This window comes from Trematomus bernacchii, unplaced genomic scaffold (assembly GCF_902827165.1).
Source record: "Trematomus bernacchii unplaced genomic scaffold, fTreBer1.1, whole genome shotgun sequence".
Taxonomy (NCBI): Eukaryota; Metazoa; Chordata; class Actinopteri; order Perciformes; family Nototheniidae; genus Trematomus; species Trematomus bernacchii.
Genome location: NW_022988058.1, coordinates 92,373 through 112,500, shown reverse-complemented (window position 1 = coordinate 112,500; position 20,128 = coordinate 92,373). Strand labels below are relative to the sequence as shown.

The following is a 20,128-nucleotide window of genomic DNA, read 5'->3' as shown; positions in this document are numbered from 1 at the left end:
CACTGTCAGTCTCACCCTGCTGTCCCTCTGCTGCTGGACACATGTCAGAGCTCAGCTGTCAGAGCTCAGCTGTCTCACTGTGTGGGACACACGGGGGGGGGGGGGGGGGGGGCACAGGTGAGACCTGATGAAGGCTTAATGACACACACACACACACACACACACACACACACACACACACACACACACACACACACACACACGTAAAGGTCCCATCTGCAGTGAGCTCTGACACCAGCTGGACAACACCAGTTTTTGTGTGTGTGTGTGTGTGTGTGTGTGTGTGTGTGTGTGTGTGTGTGTGTGTGTGTGTGTGTGTGTGTGTGTGTGTGTGTGTGTGTGTGTGTGTGTGTGTGTGTGTGTAATTGGCCTGCTGCTGACTGTTTGGTTTTGGTTTCATGCTGGGCTCAGAGCAGAGTGGACACAATAATAGGAACACTTCTGAGGCTTATGAGGATGAGGATGATGACTTGTTTGAGTGTTCTGTGAAGCTGTAGTCAACCTTTTATAAAGTGGGAATGTGCATATGCGTTTGAACGGATAGTCTGTAAATAAGGTGGAGGTAGTCACTCGTTGTCTAGTGGGCTGTGCTTCTGAAGCTTCAGTTAGGAGTTTTGGTTTTCGTCATCTTGTTTTTTGGGACCAGAAGTAACACGAGTGGATAAAATGTTAGTTATTTTATCAAATTAAAAAACACTTAGAGTTCTGAAAAAAAGACGGAGGGCAACCAAACCAGGCAACACCGTGGCAGCCACCTGTCAAGCACATGGTAGCCCCGCCCCAATACATATCCTACTTTATTGTCTATTTACTCTGATGTGATCATACATCACCCAATGTAGCCCATGAGTATTGAAGAGGAGCGGCATCAAGCGATTAAGACCATTCACTTATTAGGAAAACATTTAATGAGGTCATTAATCAAGGGAAAGTAGAGGTTCAATTTCTCATAGACTTCTATTGAAGTGAGCCCCCTGCTGGCAGTATGAAATCATTCAGGTTTAAGGTGCTTCCACATCCGCTAAGCTTTCTAGACCCAGAGGTGGCTGTTTACTTTAAACACTGACAGTGGTCAAACATCCACATCTTGATGCACGGATTCCACTGCATTACATATAGACACCAGCTGACAGTTGTAATATTAAACCCAACACTTAACACAGTGAGAGCAGAGACGTTCAGCAGCCCTCTGACAGAAGATCTGTGATAATGTGGTAACCTTTCCTCATCCAGCATTTCATTCCTCCAAACATTAAAGACTATTAGGGCGAACCTCTGAGCTCCCAGCACTCAGTCCTGCAGCCAGAAGACTTGATCAGGACTCATCAGTGGAGGCAGGGTGGTCTTTGGTCATCCTGATGCCTGTGGTTCTTCCCTGTGATGTTGCTGTCTGATGGTTTCCATGGTATCTCTGGGACAGATTGGGGGGTTTAGTGATTTGGATGATGACTGCCTTTCTTTCAATCCAGTTTCTGTTCCTCCCTGTTCCCTCCTCTCAGTCAGGATGACTCTGTGCTGGCCAGCAGCAGCTGGCAGGATTTAAACACACAGTTTCTGGATGCTCTCCAGAGTCTTAATGCAGTCTGCTTTACAGACACTCTCCCAGCGTGCCAGCCAGCGTGTGTGTGTGTGTGTGTGTGTGTGTGTGTGTGTGTGTGTGTGTGTGTGTGTGTGTGTGTGTGTGTGTGTGTGTGTGTGTGTGTGTGTGTGTGTGTATGTGTGTGTGTGTGTGTGTGTGTTCAGATGGTCTTGGCTGTTGTCCACCTTGCTGTCACCGACTCTCATCTTATCAGTTAAACTCCTGGATGGCTCTATACCCCCCCCCCCCCCCCCTCTGTGATGTCAGAGTCTCTCAGTGTGTGGAGTGGACTCACTGTTCTGCCTGTTTGTTTCTATAGTAACAGATTCACACATGCAGTCTAAACGGGTTGTGTAGTGTCCTGATGACGTTACATTTATAGGAGCCAAAATGACAAGTTTATTATTAGATGGTGTAATGGTTTGATTCTGTAGATAGATACCGCTCCCTCGTGACAGTCAGCTGATCAACTGAGGCAGCGCCCCATCAGCTGGGGTACAAGAGTCATTAGGACCATATGCTGGTGTCTTTTGGTTTGAAGCCACACAGGTTATTGTGAGAGTAAAGTTCATTTAAGTTGTTTATTTGATTTCACTCTCTACCTGTGTCAACATCATCTGGTAAGACCAATTCATTTGTCTTTCAAATAAGAGAACCATATATAAAGGAGTTTATATATTATATTAAAAGGAGATAAGTAAAATAAAAGTGACTAAACAAACCAAATATTGAACTCTGATTGATTTAAAAAATAAATAAATGCTCAACATAGGTGATGAAGCCCAGTTGATATTTGGATCATCTGGCTTTGTCACTGCCAACTCTCTTCAACTCAAATATATAGAATTTGCTAACAAATAAGACGAAGAAGTACCAGAGCATTTGTGGCTTTTTAGCTTCAAAAGGACTAACGTGTTGCTGTCTAACTCAACCATACAGACAGCTCTTTGTGGAACAGCCTCCCTACTGAGATACGGGATTGTTTCACTCTCAATAGTTTTAAAGGTCAACTCAAAGAATGGTTAAGAAACAAACCGACGTGCGATCACCGCTACCTGCACTTTAGCACAGGGGTCTCTCCTCCTGCACTTTAGCACAGGGGTCTCTCCTCCTGCACTTTAGCACAGGGGTCTCTCCTCCTGCACTTTAGCACAGGGGTCTCTCCTCCTGCACTTTAGCACAGGGGTCTCTCCTCCTGCACTTTATGTGTCCTAGCTGCTACAGTGCACTGCCTTGAGGTAAATGCTTGTATGCTGCTCATGCTCTTTCTGCTTGCCATGTATATAAATGTTATGCTCATAAATGTTGTATGTTAGACTACGGATGGAAACAAGCTCAAAGCTAAAATCCGGCTCATTTACATTTAAAAGCATTATTTTGTTTAAAATGTTCATTAATGTGCACTGTCCCGGTTCAAATAAACAATTAAATGAAAATGAGTTAATTCTAAGAAATGTGATGATTAACTGTAATTATGTTGGGATTTGTTTCAGTTTAAGGACAATCAGCTGATTACCTAAATAAATAAGAAAGGCTTTTGAACATTCTTAAACCCCCAGTTTCTGTTTCGTGTTGAAATTCTTTATTTTACTGGTTTTTATTTTCAAAATGATTCCCTTGAGAGTTTCCTAGAAAGAACAGCACATAGTAATACCATTTAAATTAGGCTTAGGGAGGAAATCACACTGAGGACGACAAGGACATGCACTGGCTGTGTGTGTGTGTGTGTGTGTGTGTGTGTGTGTGTGTGTGTGTGTGTGTGTGTGTGTGTGTGTGTGTGTGTGTGTGTGTGTGTGTGTGTGTGTGTGTGTGTGTGTGTGTGTGTGTGTGTGTGTGTGTGTGTGTGTGTGTGTGTGTGTGTGCTACCACCATCAATCGCAGCTTGTTGGTGTGTGTGAATTAAATTAACAACAGCAGCTGTTTTACATTTCTTATTTCTGCAGCTCTGGGTGCAGAAATAGTGCACTTTTTTTTGTGTGTGTGTGTCACTGAGGGAGTGAGTGCAGATAGAGCTGTCAGATGGTGATTTACTGATAGAGAGAGAGTGGGGGGGGGGGGGGGGGGGGGGGGGGGGGGGCTGAAGGGGAATCAATAAAAAGGAAACTGTGAAGGACAAGAAGAGAGAGAAGGAATAAAGGAGAGGAGTTAGGAGAAGAAGGTGGACAGAGAAACTAGGAAGTAAGGATAGGTAAGGAAATGAAGAAGTACAGGATTGAGGAATAAGAGCGGGTTAACTTTTATTTGGATGCAATGTGGAAGACCTGTAACAGGCCTGCATGCTGTAAAGGCTGCAGCAGCACCTTTAGAGAGAAGAAGAGACAGACACTTACATTTATTACGCCTTACATTCATCATTTCAGCCGGAGGGAGGGGGGGAGGCGCTGCGGAACAGCAGAGTGGCGAGTGAGAGCTGTCATCTTCCCTTTACAAGCTTCAAAAATGTATTTATCGTGTGGTTTTGGAAATAAAAGTTTCATATTCTGAAAGCCAAGACTTTGTTTATTTAAAATCAAACAAAACACCCGAACCCCGAAAAACTATTTTTTATTTTGAAATGAGCCGTTGCGACTTCCGATTGATTTCGATAGAGCTGGTCACATATGTGCTGTTTATATTGCTTGTAATTGAGATGAAGTAAACATCTGTTGAGTATTTTAACATCAAATAGTTTGATTGTGTTATATTGGAACCCAAAAAGGCAGCGGGTCCACCAGACCCACTTCGTGGGTCTGGTGGACACTGGCAGTAACAAAAATATGAACACCATACAAGGGTCAAACCTCTGAGTTACAAAGTCACACATTTAACTGTTGACAATGAATGACACAAAGTGTTATATTTGTATTATTAGTACATTAGTATCATATACTGTGATAATTTATCATTTTTTATTGTATTTTTTTATTATTTCCCATGGAGTTTGACTGGAATATATGCCTTCCGTTAAGTATACATTTTTAGTTTGAAGATTTGTAGGGTTAGCACATTTTAATTTCCAAGAGAAACTTGCAGAAAGCATAGTTAACCCTTAAATGGGCAATTTTATATATAAATATATTGGAATGTATTGATTGCTATTTTAAACATTCAACCCGTATAACACACTAATTCAAGACTATTATATCCCTATTACACCGTTATGACACCTGTATTACACCCATTATATACCAATGTTACCCAAGTTACACTGTTATTACACCTATATTACATTGGACCCATAATACACTGTTAATACCCTGCCCGTCCTAAAGAAAGTCACCACCTGGATTTAACTGAGCCACTCTGTCAGAGCCATCCATTGGATAATCACTGCAGTGACTCATATGTTTCAGCTGGCAACAAGTTATCTAACCCTAGCCGATGTGCTCAGTAGCTTCTAACTTCTTAAACAACAATGTTGGAAGACATATCCTGTGGTCGTGGTAAGGATGTTAATCAGTTTCAGAAGGGTCAAATTATTGGCCTGCATCAAGCAAAGAACACAACTAAGGAGCTTGCTGAAACTACTAAAATCAGGTTAAAAACTGTCCCACGCATTATTAAAACCTGGAAGGATAGTGGTGAACCATCATCTTCGAGAAGAGAGGCGGATGAAGTGATGTACCCATCATGCCTAGTGCCTACCGTACTGTGGGTGCAGTATTATGGTCTGGGGGTGCTGCAGTCGGTCAGGTCTAGGTTCTGCTACGTTCCCAAAGAATGAGGTCAGCTGACTTCCTGAATATACTGAATGACCAGGTCTAACATCAATGGAGTGTTTCTTCCCTGATGGCATGGGCAAATTCCAAGAGGACAACGCCAGGGGGGCTGACATAATGCAAACACATTATATCCATGTTATTCCCATGTTACACTGTTATTACACCTACAGTGTGTAGTAAGTACACATGGACACATCCTGTCAAATGACTGTATCCCCTGGGATACAGACACCATTTAATGGTTGTACAATAAGTAAATAGAGAAATATGAGAAATCTCAATAATCAATAGAAACAGAGCACTTCAGAGTGCTTCAGGCAGTGAGAGCTGAAGTCCTGCCTGCATCCTGTGCTCACCAAACTGCTTCGTATTCACTCCATGTGCTGGCCTGTTTGAGAGTAAGAAAATAAACAGATCTAGGCAAACCCAGCCATACATAAACATTTATTTTATTTTGAGTGTTCGTCTCTGGTCCCAGTTAGGACAGACCCAGAGTCTTTAGTCTGATGTTTGCAGGAGGAACTGAAGCTGTGAGGGTTTGAAAGGAAAGTCAACATTTAAAAGAAAAAAAAGAGCATCTGCTGCGCTTCAGAGTCATCTTTGTGGTGTGACTTCAGTTTGTTCACAGTCTCTTTTTAGACTCTCCAGGACACAGACGCTTAGCGGTGGCTCTGAGCGAATGCTGCGGCTCTGATGGAGATGAAAGGATATTTAGCAGCGAGGCATCAAAGACGAGAGGAGAAGCTGCCTCCATCAGAGCCTGTCAAAAGATTAAATTAAACATAGAAACATCAAAACTAATAATAAAACAGGTTGATGTGGCTTTGGTAGAGATGGTGAGTTATCCTGCAGCGCAAATAACTGCAGGTCAGAGGCTAAACTGCTTCATGTCTTCTGCTGGGATGACACAAATATGAAGGAATACATCAGCCAAATCATGAATAAATGAACATGTACATAAAAGCATTAGAAAATAAACCCAATCTTTTTTTCCCCATGCTGCTGCTGACACTGAGAGTGTGCAGAGGAAGAGGGCACGGCTTAAAGGTTGATCCCACCTGAACTCTCACCTGGATCCAGGCTGCTATGGTTGGACCAAAATATGTTTATAATACGACACAGTACACATGGTTACTTCCTTCATTGTTATCATTAGGAGATTCGTTATAGCTGCTCAAAGCAACTCTACGCTCAAAGGATGCAGATGTGATGCTGTATCTATAGTAACATGGGCAGATAGAGAAACAGGCGTGTGGCCTGACCCCGGATCAGTCAAATGCCAAATGTGATGATACATTTTGATTTTGTGTTTTGGGATATTTCATTACTTCAAGACTTACTAATTATTTAGTATTTCATATTTATTATACTCTCACTGCAGACCGTGTTGTTTCTCACTTCATATCATTCATCTGTTTGCATCTCACATATTTATCTATTATAACAATAATGCTGCGTTCACACCGGACGCGATGCGAATATTCGCTTCGCTCTAATCGCTCCTATCGCATCGCTCTAAACGCTCGAGTTTCACCGCGGCTGTCAGCTGTGTTTACTCGCGTCATTCAAACAAGACGCGATGGCTCGGGAGCTACAACTACAACAAAATGAACATATTTGACCGTGATTAAATTGTAATACACGTTTCTAAATGATGCCGAAGTAACAACATACTGATACCGGTTAGTAAAAACCATGAATTAATGCTTTGACAAGTCTGCAGACAAGACGGCAGGCGAAAAATCTTTTAAAATGCGTGTTTTCTAAATGAAGATCATTTCATTTAATTTCATTTAATTGTTTATTTGACGAGGGACAGTGCACATTGATGATCGGATCGACCAGGCTATGCTAACGTGTATATGCTCCGTCCACACTCATAACAACGGCCTACAGACATAAATAAAGCAGCGACTGTATTCGCCATGAGACAGACAGTCTGTGGTTTGTACTTGTTTAACTTTTGTCCAGTTTCTGAACAGATATGAGGAGCTGTGAGCTCTGTGTGCTAACTGCTAACAGCTAACGGCTGATGTTTTCTGGTTGAACGTCAGTGACGGCAGGCTGAGATCCTCACCGCTGATTGGCTACCGCGAGATCGCGTCACGCGAATATGACGCTCGAGTTGAAAAAATGTAACTCGAGCGTTTGTCGCAGCCCCCTTCAATCGCCTCAATCGCGGCGGAATTCGCGTCCACCGCTTCATGCTCGCCGTCGGAGCGAAATCGCGTCTGTCCGCGTCTCTGGATTGACTTTACATGTAATCGCGCCGCCCCCAAACATCGCATCGCGTCCGGTGTGAACGCAGCATAAGACGTATTTCATTTTAGGGCTGTGCAATTAATCGTATTTTAATCTCGATTACGATTTTGGCTTGCAACGATTACGAAAACAACGTAATAGAAATAAAACGATTATTTTGCTGCGTGCGCTCTCGCCCCTCCCTAAAAGCCCTCTCGGCCAGGTTGTGAGTGACAATAGTTGTGTGAGTTCAGCGCGAGCGAAGATGGCAGAACAAGAGCAACTTGTGAACAAGAAAGGAAAACAAATTCCGCTGTTTGGAAATACTTTGGGTTTAAGGAGTCCGACGTGGAACAAAGAAAAGTTCTGTGCAGCAGGGCAGAACTGGCCATCTGTGTGCTCTGGAGAATCACAGGTGGCCGGCCCGGCCTGCTTTTTTTAAACGTCAACATTTCAGTTGCGCTGACAGGCAACAGAGGTCCACAGTTTCCCGCAGCGAGGCTCCCCCCGCCCCCCCGTTGACAGTTCAGGAGCATGCCCCCTCGACTTCATCCACCACATCACAGCCATCTATTAAGCTTTACAGTGCAGCCTACTCAACCAGCTCACAAAGACACAAAGATATAACAGATGCCTTGCAGTGGCGGCTGGTGCATTTTTCTCCAGGGGGGGCTCTACCAAAATGTAAGCAAACTTATACACAAACTCAAAACACATGTCATATTACAACGCAGGGCTAGCTCAAAGGCACACAGCACTTGATACAGTCTATTATTTGAGTTCCTGTTTTTGTCAACCTCCTTATTATGCTCACTGATCCTTATCCTGTAGCCCTCATTGGACAGCAGTGTTTACTTTCCTAAACATGGCTAGTCCCATAGCATCATCCATGTGGACTCTAGTTTGTTCATGCTTTTGAGTTTTTTTCTGATATGTGCTTTAAGTCACTCACATCTGTCTGGATCCATGCTGGGTCTGGTCCATAGACTGGTCTGATCCTGACGTTTGAAAAGGGAGGCAGGGGAAGCTAAATATAGCACTGGTGTTGCTACAGGTAGTTAGCCTTCTTGCTATACTGCCTTCCTCTGTCCTTAACTCCTGCCTATGTCAGGCTGATCAGGTCCGAGGTCTTTTACTCTCAGCTTTCCCTCCAGTGTCCTCCTCTCAAAGGGTGTTTCTTTAAGTGATTAAACATACTTTCCTTCTCCATATTCACTATCTAGTTTTGTTTACACTCCGTCTAACTCTCTCTCACTCAAACGTCAATCACTCACTCTGGAGCTCCTGCTGCCCCCTAGTTGTTGGCGGTGTTAACAGCTGCTTTGGGCGCAGCTTGTGTGCGCCCCGAGCAGCTCCTATCTGTTGCATTGAAGAGGTACGGACTGCGCATGCACCACTTATAACGAGAGTCAATGGGCAAAGATTCCTGCGCCCCGAGCAGGAAACACGTGACTTATCAGTAACTTTAGACATCGTAAAACAATTTTTATCGATATTTTATCGTAGATTATACATTTAACTAACACCAACTATATAATATGTACCTTGTTCATTAAAAAATAAATGTATAAAATTAATAAAATTAAAATATTTTTTAATGACAATCTAGAATGTGGGAAGAGGTGGGGCGGCGCCCCTAGCACCCCTATGGGCAGCGCAACTGATGCCATCACATTCTACATAGCTAAAGACATGTGCCCAGTTAGCACAGTTGGCAACCAGGGGTTTAAGCAACTGGCTAACACTATGGACAAGCGTTACGCGATGCCATCTCGGCATCATTTCACCAGATCTGCACTAACTGCCCTATATGACAAATGCCGTGGGGAAGTTGAAAAATATGTGGCTTCAGCTGAATACTTTGCAGTTGAATTTATACTTAAAGGTCAGGGTAATCAACTGTTAAAGATACTGTTCAAATTATTATTATTTTATTTATTTTTTAAAGTTCAATAAATTGATGTTTTCAAAGTCAATGAATAATTGTATTTAATAATCGTGATATCAATATTGACCAAAGTAATCGTGATTATGATTTTTGCCATAATCGAGCAGCCCTATTTCATTTCACTGTATAGCATATTTTACATTCTATTTTAGCTTATCTTATTCTATTTTACTTGCATATAGTTAACTTCTACTGCATTACTTGCACATAAGTCTTGCAACATTCTCTTGCACTATGTTATTACTACTTGGTTTCTTCTTGCATTATTTGTATTGTTTTTGTATTTGTTTTATGTCTTTTATTTATGTATGCTGCATTGTTTGAGGAGCCTGGGACTTTTTCATTGCATATCTACTCTGTAGCTGTGCATATGATGATAAAGCCTTTCAACTGTGTCTCCTCTGATATTAACCATTGACTTGTATGCTTTAAAGGTCCCATGTCATGGCCATTTCTACTGATCATAATTCCATTGTTGAGGTTTACTAGAATAGATTTACATTGTTCAATGTTCCAAACTCACATTGGTTTCTCATACAGCATCTCTGTATAGTATGTGTATTCACTCTCTGTCCTACATGGCTTGTTGGAGCTCCTGCCCCCCCCTCCCTATGAGCCCACTGTGCTCTGATTGGTCAGCTCGCCCACTCCGTTCTGATGAGTCCACCACCATTACAGCGGAACATCAGTGATTATGTGTTACAATGGCGTTAGCAACCAGAAAATGACACCAGTAATGACAAACAGATGAGAATGCTGCGTGGGGTTAGGGTGCCGTGTTGGCGGGACGTTGAGGGGCTCGCTGCTGTGAGGAGGGGACAGTGTGAGCTGTATTACTGGTGTCGTTTCCTGGTTGCTGCGTGGGGTCTGCGTCACAGTTTCGCGCTGAGAGAGTGGGGTGTGTGGGTGTGTGTGTGTGCGTGTGTGTGTGTGTGGGTGTGTGTGTGTGTGTGTGTGTGTGTGTGTGTGTGTGTGAGCAGTATAGTGACGTGTGAGGGCACGTCACTATACCCAGGAAGGAAAAAATGGAAAAAGAAAGATCTCCAACGAGGGCGTTCTGGGGCAGCTTTGAGGGTTTTGACTCGGCACACCGTTTACATGCAGAAAAAGCTACATAACACACAAGGGGACGGGTAATAACCGGAAAAGCATGACATGGGACCTTTAATAAAAATCGGTTGATATCATGTTTTGGTGGTTCCATCTAACTTTACCTATTTCTTTCTCCTCCTCTAGCCCCAGATGCCTCCTCGTCGGGTATAGGGAGTTTTGTGGAGTTCTCTTTCAGCCAGGAGCCTCAGGACTCAGTGACGGTGCGAGGCGGCGTGCTGCAGCTGGACTGCCAGGCGCAGAGCGATGCAGGAGCAGGACCCCCCCTCCTCACATGGCGTAAGGATGGCGTGATGCTGAGCGCCGTGGTGGACGAGCGGCGGCAGCAGCTGGCTAACGGCTCGCTGCTGGTGCAGAACATTGTCCACTCGCGGCACCACCGACCTGATGAGGGGGAATACCAGTGCCTTGCCACACTGGACGGACTGGGCACCATTGTTAGCAGAACTGCCAAGGTCACTGTGGCCGGTGAGTGACAGCTTCATTCTATTTTAACACACAGAACATGTATTGGTAGGAGCACATAAATGTGCACCTATTTGTAATTGTTTCAGGTCTTAGCACAACTTTCGGACACACACACACACACACACACACACACACACACACACACACACACACACACACACACACACACACACACACACACACACACACACACTCACTAACACTTTTGCTTAGCTTCTTCCATTTACTTGACTACTCATATTTATTTATAAAAGCAAAGTAATCCACCTGTAATGTCATTTAGTAAGTGGAGTGTGGCTTAAGATCAATACCATTTATGGAATACATCAGTGACCACCAACTGGCGGCCCGCGGGCCACATCCGGCCCGCCAGACATTCTCATCCGGCCTGCAAGAGTGCGTTCGCCCCCCACTCATTTTATTTTTTACAACGTCTCGTGAGTAATGTGCAGTACCGGAGTCCAACAGAGAGGCAGCAGCTGCGGGACAGTAGACTGCGTACTGCGAAACCTTCCCTGCCCTGAAGATGAAGTGATCCTTCGTGGTGAAGAGTCTGCTTTATGCGCTCCGCAGCACAGCAGTAGCCCCGCTGCGACAGAGTCCAACAGAGAGGCAGGAGCTGCGGGACAGTAGCCTAGAAGTGATCCTTCGTTAGCGTGAAGAGTCTGCTAAGCTTTATGCGCTCCGCAGTACCTGAGCGTGCTCCACTAGCACCGCCCCCCGGTCAACAACTTCAAAATTCTGGGCTATATAAAAATCGCTGGCCCGCGAAAGTGTCTATTGGATACATTTTGGCCCTTGGACAAATGTAGTTCGTGGTGATCCCTGGAATACATTAATACACGGGGGGGGGGCAATGAGCAATGAACTCTTTGACAGTTTTCTGATGTACATTCAAATGAATTGTATCACTTTTGTAAAGTCCTTGTGGGTCTGTACCAAGCCCCCAGGAAGTGCTTCGGACTTTGAGGAAAATATTCCGAGTGGCCAAACGGCGATACTACAACTTCCGTATCGGTCCGTGACGTCACCCGGTCCAGAAATACTTTTTTTTTCAACGGGTACTCCTGCTCTGACAGCCAGGCATGACGGGTAATCTGTGACGTTTTGCTTTCGAAAATGACAGGCCATTTTTTCTTCATGCGCCAATGAGCAGCTCTCATAGGAATGAACGAGGCCCCGCCTCCGACGCTGTATCCAGTTCTTATTATGCATCCATGGACTGCACAGTCAGACTGCAGTTCTTCTGGAATGTGCCCTAGATCCTCACAGCAGCAGAGTTGTAGCTTTCATTAGATCCGTGTGGTAATATTCTTTATTTCCTAAAACTGGTGCGGTGCCTGATGTGACTGTGCTGCTGCTTGTTGGGTTGAGAAGTGAGTGCATGCGTTAACGGTAGCAACACTAGCATCATGAGTGCAAAAGCTCCATTAAAGGTGTCCCCGGCCTGAAGAACACTTTGAAAGGCAGTTAAAGTTCAGACTGGCAATCCCTCTGGATGGCCTCCTCCCCACAAACACTGATGAGCACATGTAAGTGCATCACCAGTTGTTGATGTGCTTGTTGTAATGTCACTTCTGTTTGGCCAATCACGATCCACTGCTACATTTATTTTAACATCATGAATCATAGACTACTAATGTACTGCAATGAACAAGCTTGTTGCTATGACGTCAGCTGCCTCTCCATTAGTGAAATGGTCAGAGTCTGAGCACTGATTCACACCACAGCCGACTGTGACAGTGTTAAAACACAGTAGAAATCCCAGATCCCAGGACTACATTAAAATATACACACACACACACACACACACACACACACACACACACACACACACACACACACACACACAGCAGCACACAACACATTACAAGGCAAAATGCTAATGAACAGCAGCAGCTTAAAAATTCAATTAGCACTCTGAATGTGTGTGAGTGTGGTTGTGTTCAGATATGACTCTAAACTAGGAATTCATTATAAACCCTGAACACCCAGATAGAGAAAGAAAGAAAAAGGGAGAGAGCGAGAGCGAGAGAGAGAGAGAGAGAGAGAGAGAGAGAGAGAGAGAGAGAGAGAGAGAGAGAGAGAAGCAGAGAGAGAGAGAGAGAGAGAGAGAGAGAGAGAGAGAGAGAGAGAGAAGAGAGAGAGAGAGAGAGAGAGAGAGAGAGAGAGAGAGAGAGAGAGAGAGAGAGAGAGAGGGGGACTAGAGTGAATACACATGTTGAATTTGCTGGTATTTTTTATAAAACCAAAAGCAACTATTTAAAGCAGTGTTCATGCTGTTTGGAATCAAAATATATAGAAATAGACATTTGACCAGGTACATTTGATTGGCTCTTCACATCACACGCTCTGTTTCTGCTCAGAGCTAGCTTGTATATGTCTCCCATGAGTTGAAAGGTAGCTGCACTCTGATTTTTTCTAATCCTGCTGTCAGCATGTGTTTTGTAGTTTTCTTGGATTTTTGTTTGGTTTCCTTTTGGGAGGTTCCCTTGAATTGAGAATGCAGTTTGGTTGTATGGTAATGTCATTTTCCAGGAGACAAGTTAGTAGATAGTTGTAGTTGTTGGACAAAAACTGTAGCTGAGAGACTCATGATGAAGACATGATGAAGACTCAGGCTCATGGTGAAGACATGATGAAGAGTCAGGCTCATGATGAAGACATGATGAAGACTCAGGCTCATGATGAAGACATGATGAAGACTCAGGCTCATGATGAAGACATGATGTAGACGCAGGCTCATGATGAAGACATGATGAAGACTCAGGCTCATGATGAAGACTCAGGCTCATGATGAAGACATGATGTAGATGCAGGCTCATGATGAAGACATGATGTAGACTCAGTCTCATGATGAAGACTCAGGCTCATGGTGAAGAAATGATGTAGACTCAGGCTCATGGTGAAGACATGATGAAGACACGATGAAGACTCAGGCTCATGGTGAAGAAATGATGTAGACTCAGGCTCATGGTGAAGACATGATGAAGACTCAGGCTCATGATGAAGACTCAGGCTCATGGTGAAGAAATGATGTAGACTCAGGCTCATGGTGAAGACATGGTGAAGACATGATGTAGACTCAGGCTCATGATGAAGACATGATGAAGACTCAGGCTCATGGTGAAGACATGATGTAGACTCAGGCTCATGATGAAGACATGATGAAGACTCAGGCTCATGGTGAAGACATGATGAAGACTCAGGCTCATGGTGAAGACATGATGTAGACTCAGGCTCACAATGAAGACATGATGAAGACTCATGCTCATGGTGAAGACATGATGTAGACTCAGGCTCATGGTGAAGAAATGATGTAGACTCAGGCTCATGGTGAAGACATGATGAAGACATGATGAAGACTCAGGCTCATGGTGAAGAAATTATGTAGACTCAGGCTCATGGTGAAGACATGATGAAGACATGATGAAGACTCAGGCTCACAATGAAGACATGATGAAGACTCATGCTCATGGTGAAGACATGATGTAGACTCAGGCTCATGGTGAAGAAATGATGTAGACTCAGGCTCATGGTGAAGACATGATGAAGACATGATGAAGACTCAGGCTCATGGTGAAGAAATTATGTAGACTCAGGCTCATGGTGAAGACATGATGAAGACTCAGGCTCATGATGAAGACTCAGGCTCATGGTGAAGAAATGATGTAGACTCAGGCTCATGGTGAAGACATGATGAAGACATGATGAAGACTCAGGCTCATGGTGAAGACATGATGCAGACTCAGGCTCATGATGAAGACATGATGAAGACTCAGGCTCATGGTGAAGACATGATGTAGACTCAGGCTCATGATGAAGACATGATGAAGAATCAGGCTCATGGTGAAGACATGATGAAGACTCAGGCTCACAATGAAGACATGATGAAGACTCATGCTCATGGTGAAGACATGATGTAGACTCAGGCTCACGATGAAGACATGATGAAGACTCAGGCTCACGATGATGACATGATGAAGACTCAGGCTCATGGTGAAGACATGATGTAGACTCAGGCTCATAATGAAGACTCAGGCTCATGGTGAAGACATGATGTAGACTCAGTCTCATGATGAAGACTCAGGCTCATGGTGAAGACATGATGAAGACTCAGGCTCATGATGAAGACTCAGGCTCATGATGAAGACTCAGGCTCATGGTGAAGACATGATGTAGACTCAGGCTCATGATGAAGACTCAGGCTCATAGTGAAGACATGATGTAGACTCAGGCTCATGATGAAGACTCAGGCTCATAGTGAAGACATGATGTAGACTCAGTCTCACGATGAAGACTCAGGCTCATGGTGAAGACATGATGTAGACTCAGGCTCATGATGAAGACTCAGGCTCATAGTGAAGACATGATGTAGACTCAGTCTCACGATGAAGACTCAGGCTCATGGTGAAGATATGATGTAGACTCAGTCTCATGGTGAAGACATGATGAAGACTCAGGCTCATGATGAAGTGAAGCTCTCGGTGCACTTCCTGTCGGCCTGAACATTCCAGAAGGCGTGGATGGAAGCGTTGTCATGGGATACGTCCTGGTGCAGCCATGTTTCTGTGGAGCTCATTAGATATAAAGAATAATCAGCTGACTGCTTCAGTCGTCCATCCCCAATAAGCCGTGGTCCCTCAGAGGATTTTAACCAATCCTAATTAACGGTGGTGAGGAGGAGCAGGTCTGACCCACAGCAGCAGATAATAATGGTTCCCAAGGCGACCATTCAGAGTGAAGCGTCCCTAAATCCCTGCGCTGCCCTCGCACGTTTGCTGGGATTTGCATGATATTATCTGTGCCAGTTATTTTTGGTTCATTTGTCTAATGAGGAGGAAAACAACAAGGAAACCCCGTGTTGTCAGAAGAGAAAGAAACCTGCCAATCTGATGACGTGTGTCGTATGTAGCTGTTTGATGTTCAGCCTTCAGATCCAAGAAAACAGTCCACCTGCGTCACAAGTCTGTGTCTAATGTTGGTGTGTGTGTGTGTGTGTCTGTGTGTGTGTGTGTGTGTGTGTGTGTGTGTGTGTGTGTATGTCTGTCTGCGTGTGTGTATATGTGTATATGTGTGTGTGTGTGTGTGTGTGTGTGTGTGTGTGTGTGTGTGTGTGTGTGTGTGTGTGTGTGTGTGTGTGTGTGTGTGTGTGTGTGTGTGGCTGCAGGCAACATTGTGATGCCACAGGAACAGACAGCAGCAGAACTTATATAACGCCGGCTCCAGATCCACATCAGCGTTCTGTCGCCTCTCATCTGTGTGATGTCACAGCTTGTAGTTGTTTGTGTTGCATGTCAAGGTAAAACACAGGAAGCAACAACTGATTCAAATCAGCATGAAAACAAACCGACAAACTGCATTTATTTTCCGGACTCTTAAATAAAGTCATGCTGGTAGAAATGATGGGGGGGGGTCAGCAGAGATGCTGTAGGTGACCGTCCCTCAACATGGCAGGAGCACAGCTGGGTGATGCATTGAGTTACATTATGATGTGTTTAAGCCTTATGCAGTAAAAATATGTTTTCAGCTTAAATATTTCCAATATATTCCTGTAGAAATGTCGTTGAGGCAAAACTTGAATAGATACAGGTGTGTTAGAGCCACAATGAAGTTATTATTTAGATTCATAATTTGATAAATGAATTAATGATGGAAAATGATTTATATTGCCATGGTGAATATCTTTTGATGAAATTATTGTTTATTTTAAATCGTAAATATGATCTGTTTTCTTGTACCTTCCGGTGTTTATTTGAGTGAGGCAATTGAGGACAGCCGCGGTGTATGAGACCTGATGAGGCGGGGAGCAGAACAGTTTTTCGACCGCAAATTGTCATTAGAAATTAGTGTTGCAAATTGGACTGCAAAGTATAACTAGAGAATGCAATTCCTGAAGAAATTGCTAGTGGGAATGCTTTATGCTGAAAAGCTGACGCGAAACTGCTATGCCAAAATGTAATGTGTAAGAAGAAAGTGAATAATTTAGATTGAAATGATACATGAACACTGGGCGCTTGAATGTGTGATGAGAGAAGAAAAGAAAGTAAAAGGCTTGGAAAAGCAGCAGAATATTTGAACTACAAACTTTTGAACTAACTTGATGGCGAATGATCTGTTGCCATGCCAACGGCATTTGATGACATCCCATAATACGCTTAGATGCGTTGATGGCTGCATCGTTACCAAACCTCTGAAGTTTTGGGCTGTTTGGAGTATTTTCACTGAAGTTATGATAAAACCGTGTTTCAAGGCGAGCATTGTGTTGCCATGGCAACGGCATTTGAAGAAATCTCAAAACTGTCCCGTAGATGTCTTCACGGCTGGACTGTTAGCACACATGTGAAGTTTGAGCACTTTTTGAACATTTTCATAGGAGTTATACATTACATTAGGAGGTTACATTACTCTCTCTCTTCTCTTGATCGTCCTCTCTCTTCTCTTGATCGCCCTCTTGATCTTCGGCATATGATGATGACACCCCATAATTGACGTAGAGCTGTTGAAGGCAGGACCATTAACCTTTATCTGAAGTCTGCTGCTCTGAGCATGTCAGTTGGAGTGATGACATCATCGTGTTCCATTACACAGGTGTTTATAGTTGAGCTAACGAGCTCTGCATAGATCATAGGTTTCCATTGTTCTGAATGAGAGATGAACCTCTTACATGTGAACGTTTTGTGGAAGAACCGTAACAGATATCTGTGAAATTTCAAAACGTGAAGCATGTCAATGAAGTTGAGTATCTGAAGTGTAATTTTTGTGTACTTTCGGGTTAATAATGTGGCCTTTTTGGCAGTTTAACTAAAGGTGTGCGGCTGCTGCTGTGAGGAAATATCAGCCTGAAATGACAATGGGCTTTAATGGAGACATGTTGAAAGTTTTTGTCACTTTATGCCTTCAAGAGGCATTTTGTTTAATTATTTGTCTATTTTCAAGCTACGAGATGTTTTCCTACGTTTGTCATGAACAATTATGTCTCAGGAATGTAGGGTTTGGGAATTATGGCAGTTTTTAAAAAAAATATGAAGGCAAATTTCAAGATTTCCTACACTCTAGCTGTGACATCACGCACTCTGCCTTAACGAGCTGCGCAATGTTAAAGTTAAAATGTTAAAAATGTGATGTATTATGGGATGTATCTCTGGAATTATGAAAGTTATAAATGATAAAAGTAATAGCCTGCGATTCCCGACCGAGCTGAACGTTTTGATGTTTGAACGGAGTTTCTGCGATGTTGAATGTGGGAGGAGAAGAGGGCCAAAATAAGTCGGTGGAATAATACACTTTTTGTCCGTAGCATAACATATAGTTGGAATGCTGTATCAGCATTCCCACTAAATTATTATAAGAAAGTATATCGCAGAAATATTGATTTAGATTTGATATTTTGAGACTATTTAAGTCAATAATTTCTTGTTAATAAATTACATTTTTTTGACTGAAAACCTTCGGCTGCTTATTGCTTTGTCGTCAACCCCGCTCTATAGTGGCAAAAGGAAACATTGGATGCCACTACAAGGCAAGGCAAGGCAAGTTTATTTATATAGCACCTTTCAACACAAGGCAATTCAAAGTGCTTTACAAAAATGAAGACATTAAGAAAATGGCATTTAAAATCAGTCATTAAAAACCAAAGATAATAAAATAAACATTAAAAGAAAAAAGACATGGATAAAAGTTACAGTGCAGTTTAAGATATTAATAGTTCAATTAAAAGCAGCGGCAAAAAGAAAAGTCTTCAGCCTGGATTTAAAAGTAGTAAGAGTTGCAGCGGACCTGCAGGTTTCTGGGAGTTTGTTCCAGATATTTGGAGCATAATAACTGAATGCTGCTTTACCATGTTTAGTTCTGACTCAGGGGACAGAAAGCTGACCAGTCCCTGAAGACCTGAGAGATCTGGATGGTTCATAATTTAGCAGGAGGTCAGAAATGTATTTTGGGCCTAAACCATTCAGTGCTTTGTAAACCAGCAGCAGTATTTTGAAATTTTCATTTCATTTCATTTCAAACCTTTATTTATCCAGGTGTATCCCATTGAGATCATTAGGCGCGTTCACACCAAGTACTTTTCCCACAATAGTTCATGAGAACTTTAGTTCATGAGAGCTCTTTTAGTTCTGATGAACTAAAGCAGATCGTGTTCACACCAAAATGAGTTCCTGGGGGTGGATTAGGCAAATTAACCGCTGACGTCACTTCTTCTTCTTCTGCTTTGGGTTTACTGGCAGGCCGCAAACAACTTCACGGCGAGTACAGTAGGTGGCGGTATGCACCTTAAAGTTGCAATCCGCCAAAAAACCGAGAGAAAAAGAAGAAGAAAAACCTCCCGCGCCCACTTGCTGTAAATGAGGCGTCTGTTTACCTTCCGACCTCAGACATGAGCTTCGTCTGAGTTATTTAAGCAAACACAAATACAGATCGTCGACCAGTCAAATGCAATAGCAATGCTGATTCGGAAGCGAAGGCGGTTAAGAAGGATTGACAAAAGGATTGGACGACGACATGCACGCGCTACGCTACGTGTGAAATGAATAAACTGTGCCAGGTGTGTCGTATGCACACTAAATAGGCTCAGCAGCTAACACACCTTTATTATATATCCTCCTGAGAGCAACTGCATCCGTCTACCATGAACCCTACAGAAACCTACGTGTTAGTTTTGGCCCATAGTGGCCTCCATTTGTGTCGTGTAAAATGGGGGAAATCAAAAGTTAGCAAATCCCCATGTCATGTTCATAAAAACATTTAGTTTTAGGTCAAATAATTATTACACTGCTCTGAAACTCACTACACTAACTCCTAAGATGTTCCCTTACTATAATTAATTAAAAATATTGAATTCACAACACTGGTAATAACAAACTTAACCATTTCTCTTTCTATAAATAAATAGTGCTTGTGTTGGACGCCATTTTGAAATACAATGAAATTATCTTTTTGAAAGCCACAATAAATAAAGCTTCGCCAGTTTATAACCGATGAAACATGATGGTATCAGAATAATCACTTACATGTGATGTATAGGATGCTACACAGGTCACTGTAAAGATAAAGTGTCAGAGGAGAAATAAGCAAGCT

General features: G+C 43.1%; 1 protein-coding gene across 1 annotated transcript in view; it reads left to right on the top strand.

Moving 5' to 3' along the window:
* dcc (DCC netrin 1 receptor) overlaps window positions 1–20,128 on the top strand; it is a gene marked incomplete at its 3' end in the record, with an annotated part of 209,478 nt that overhangs the window by 97,944 nt on the left and 91,406 nt on the right. Inside the window, exon 2 of the mRNA XM_034120235.1 lies at window positions 10,706–11,047. Coding sequence (XP_033976126.1) covers window positions 10,706–11,047 — 342 coding nt within the window. The remainder of the gene's footprint in view (window positions 1–10,705; window positions 11,048–20,128) is intronic.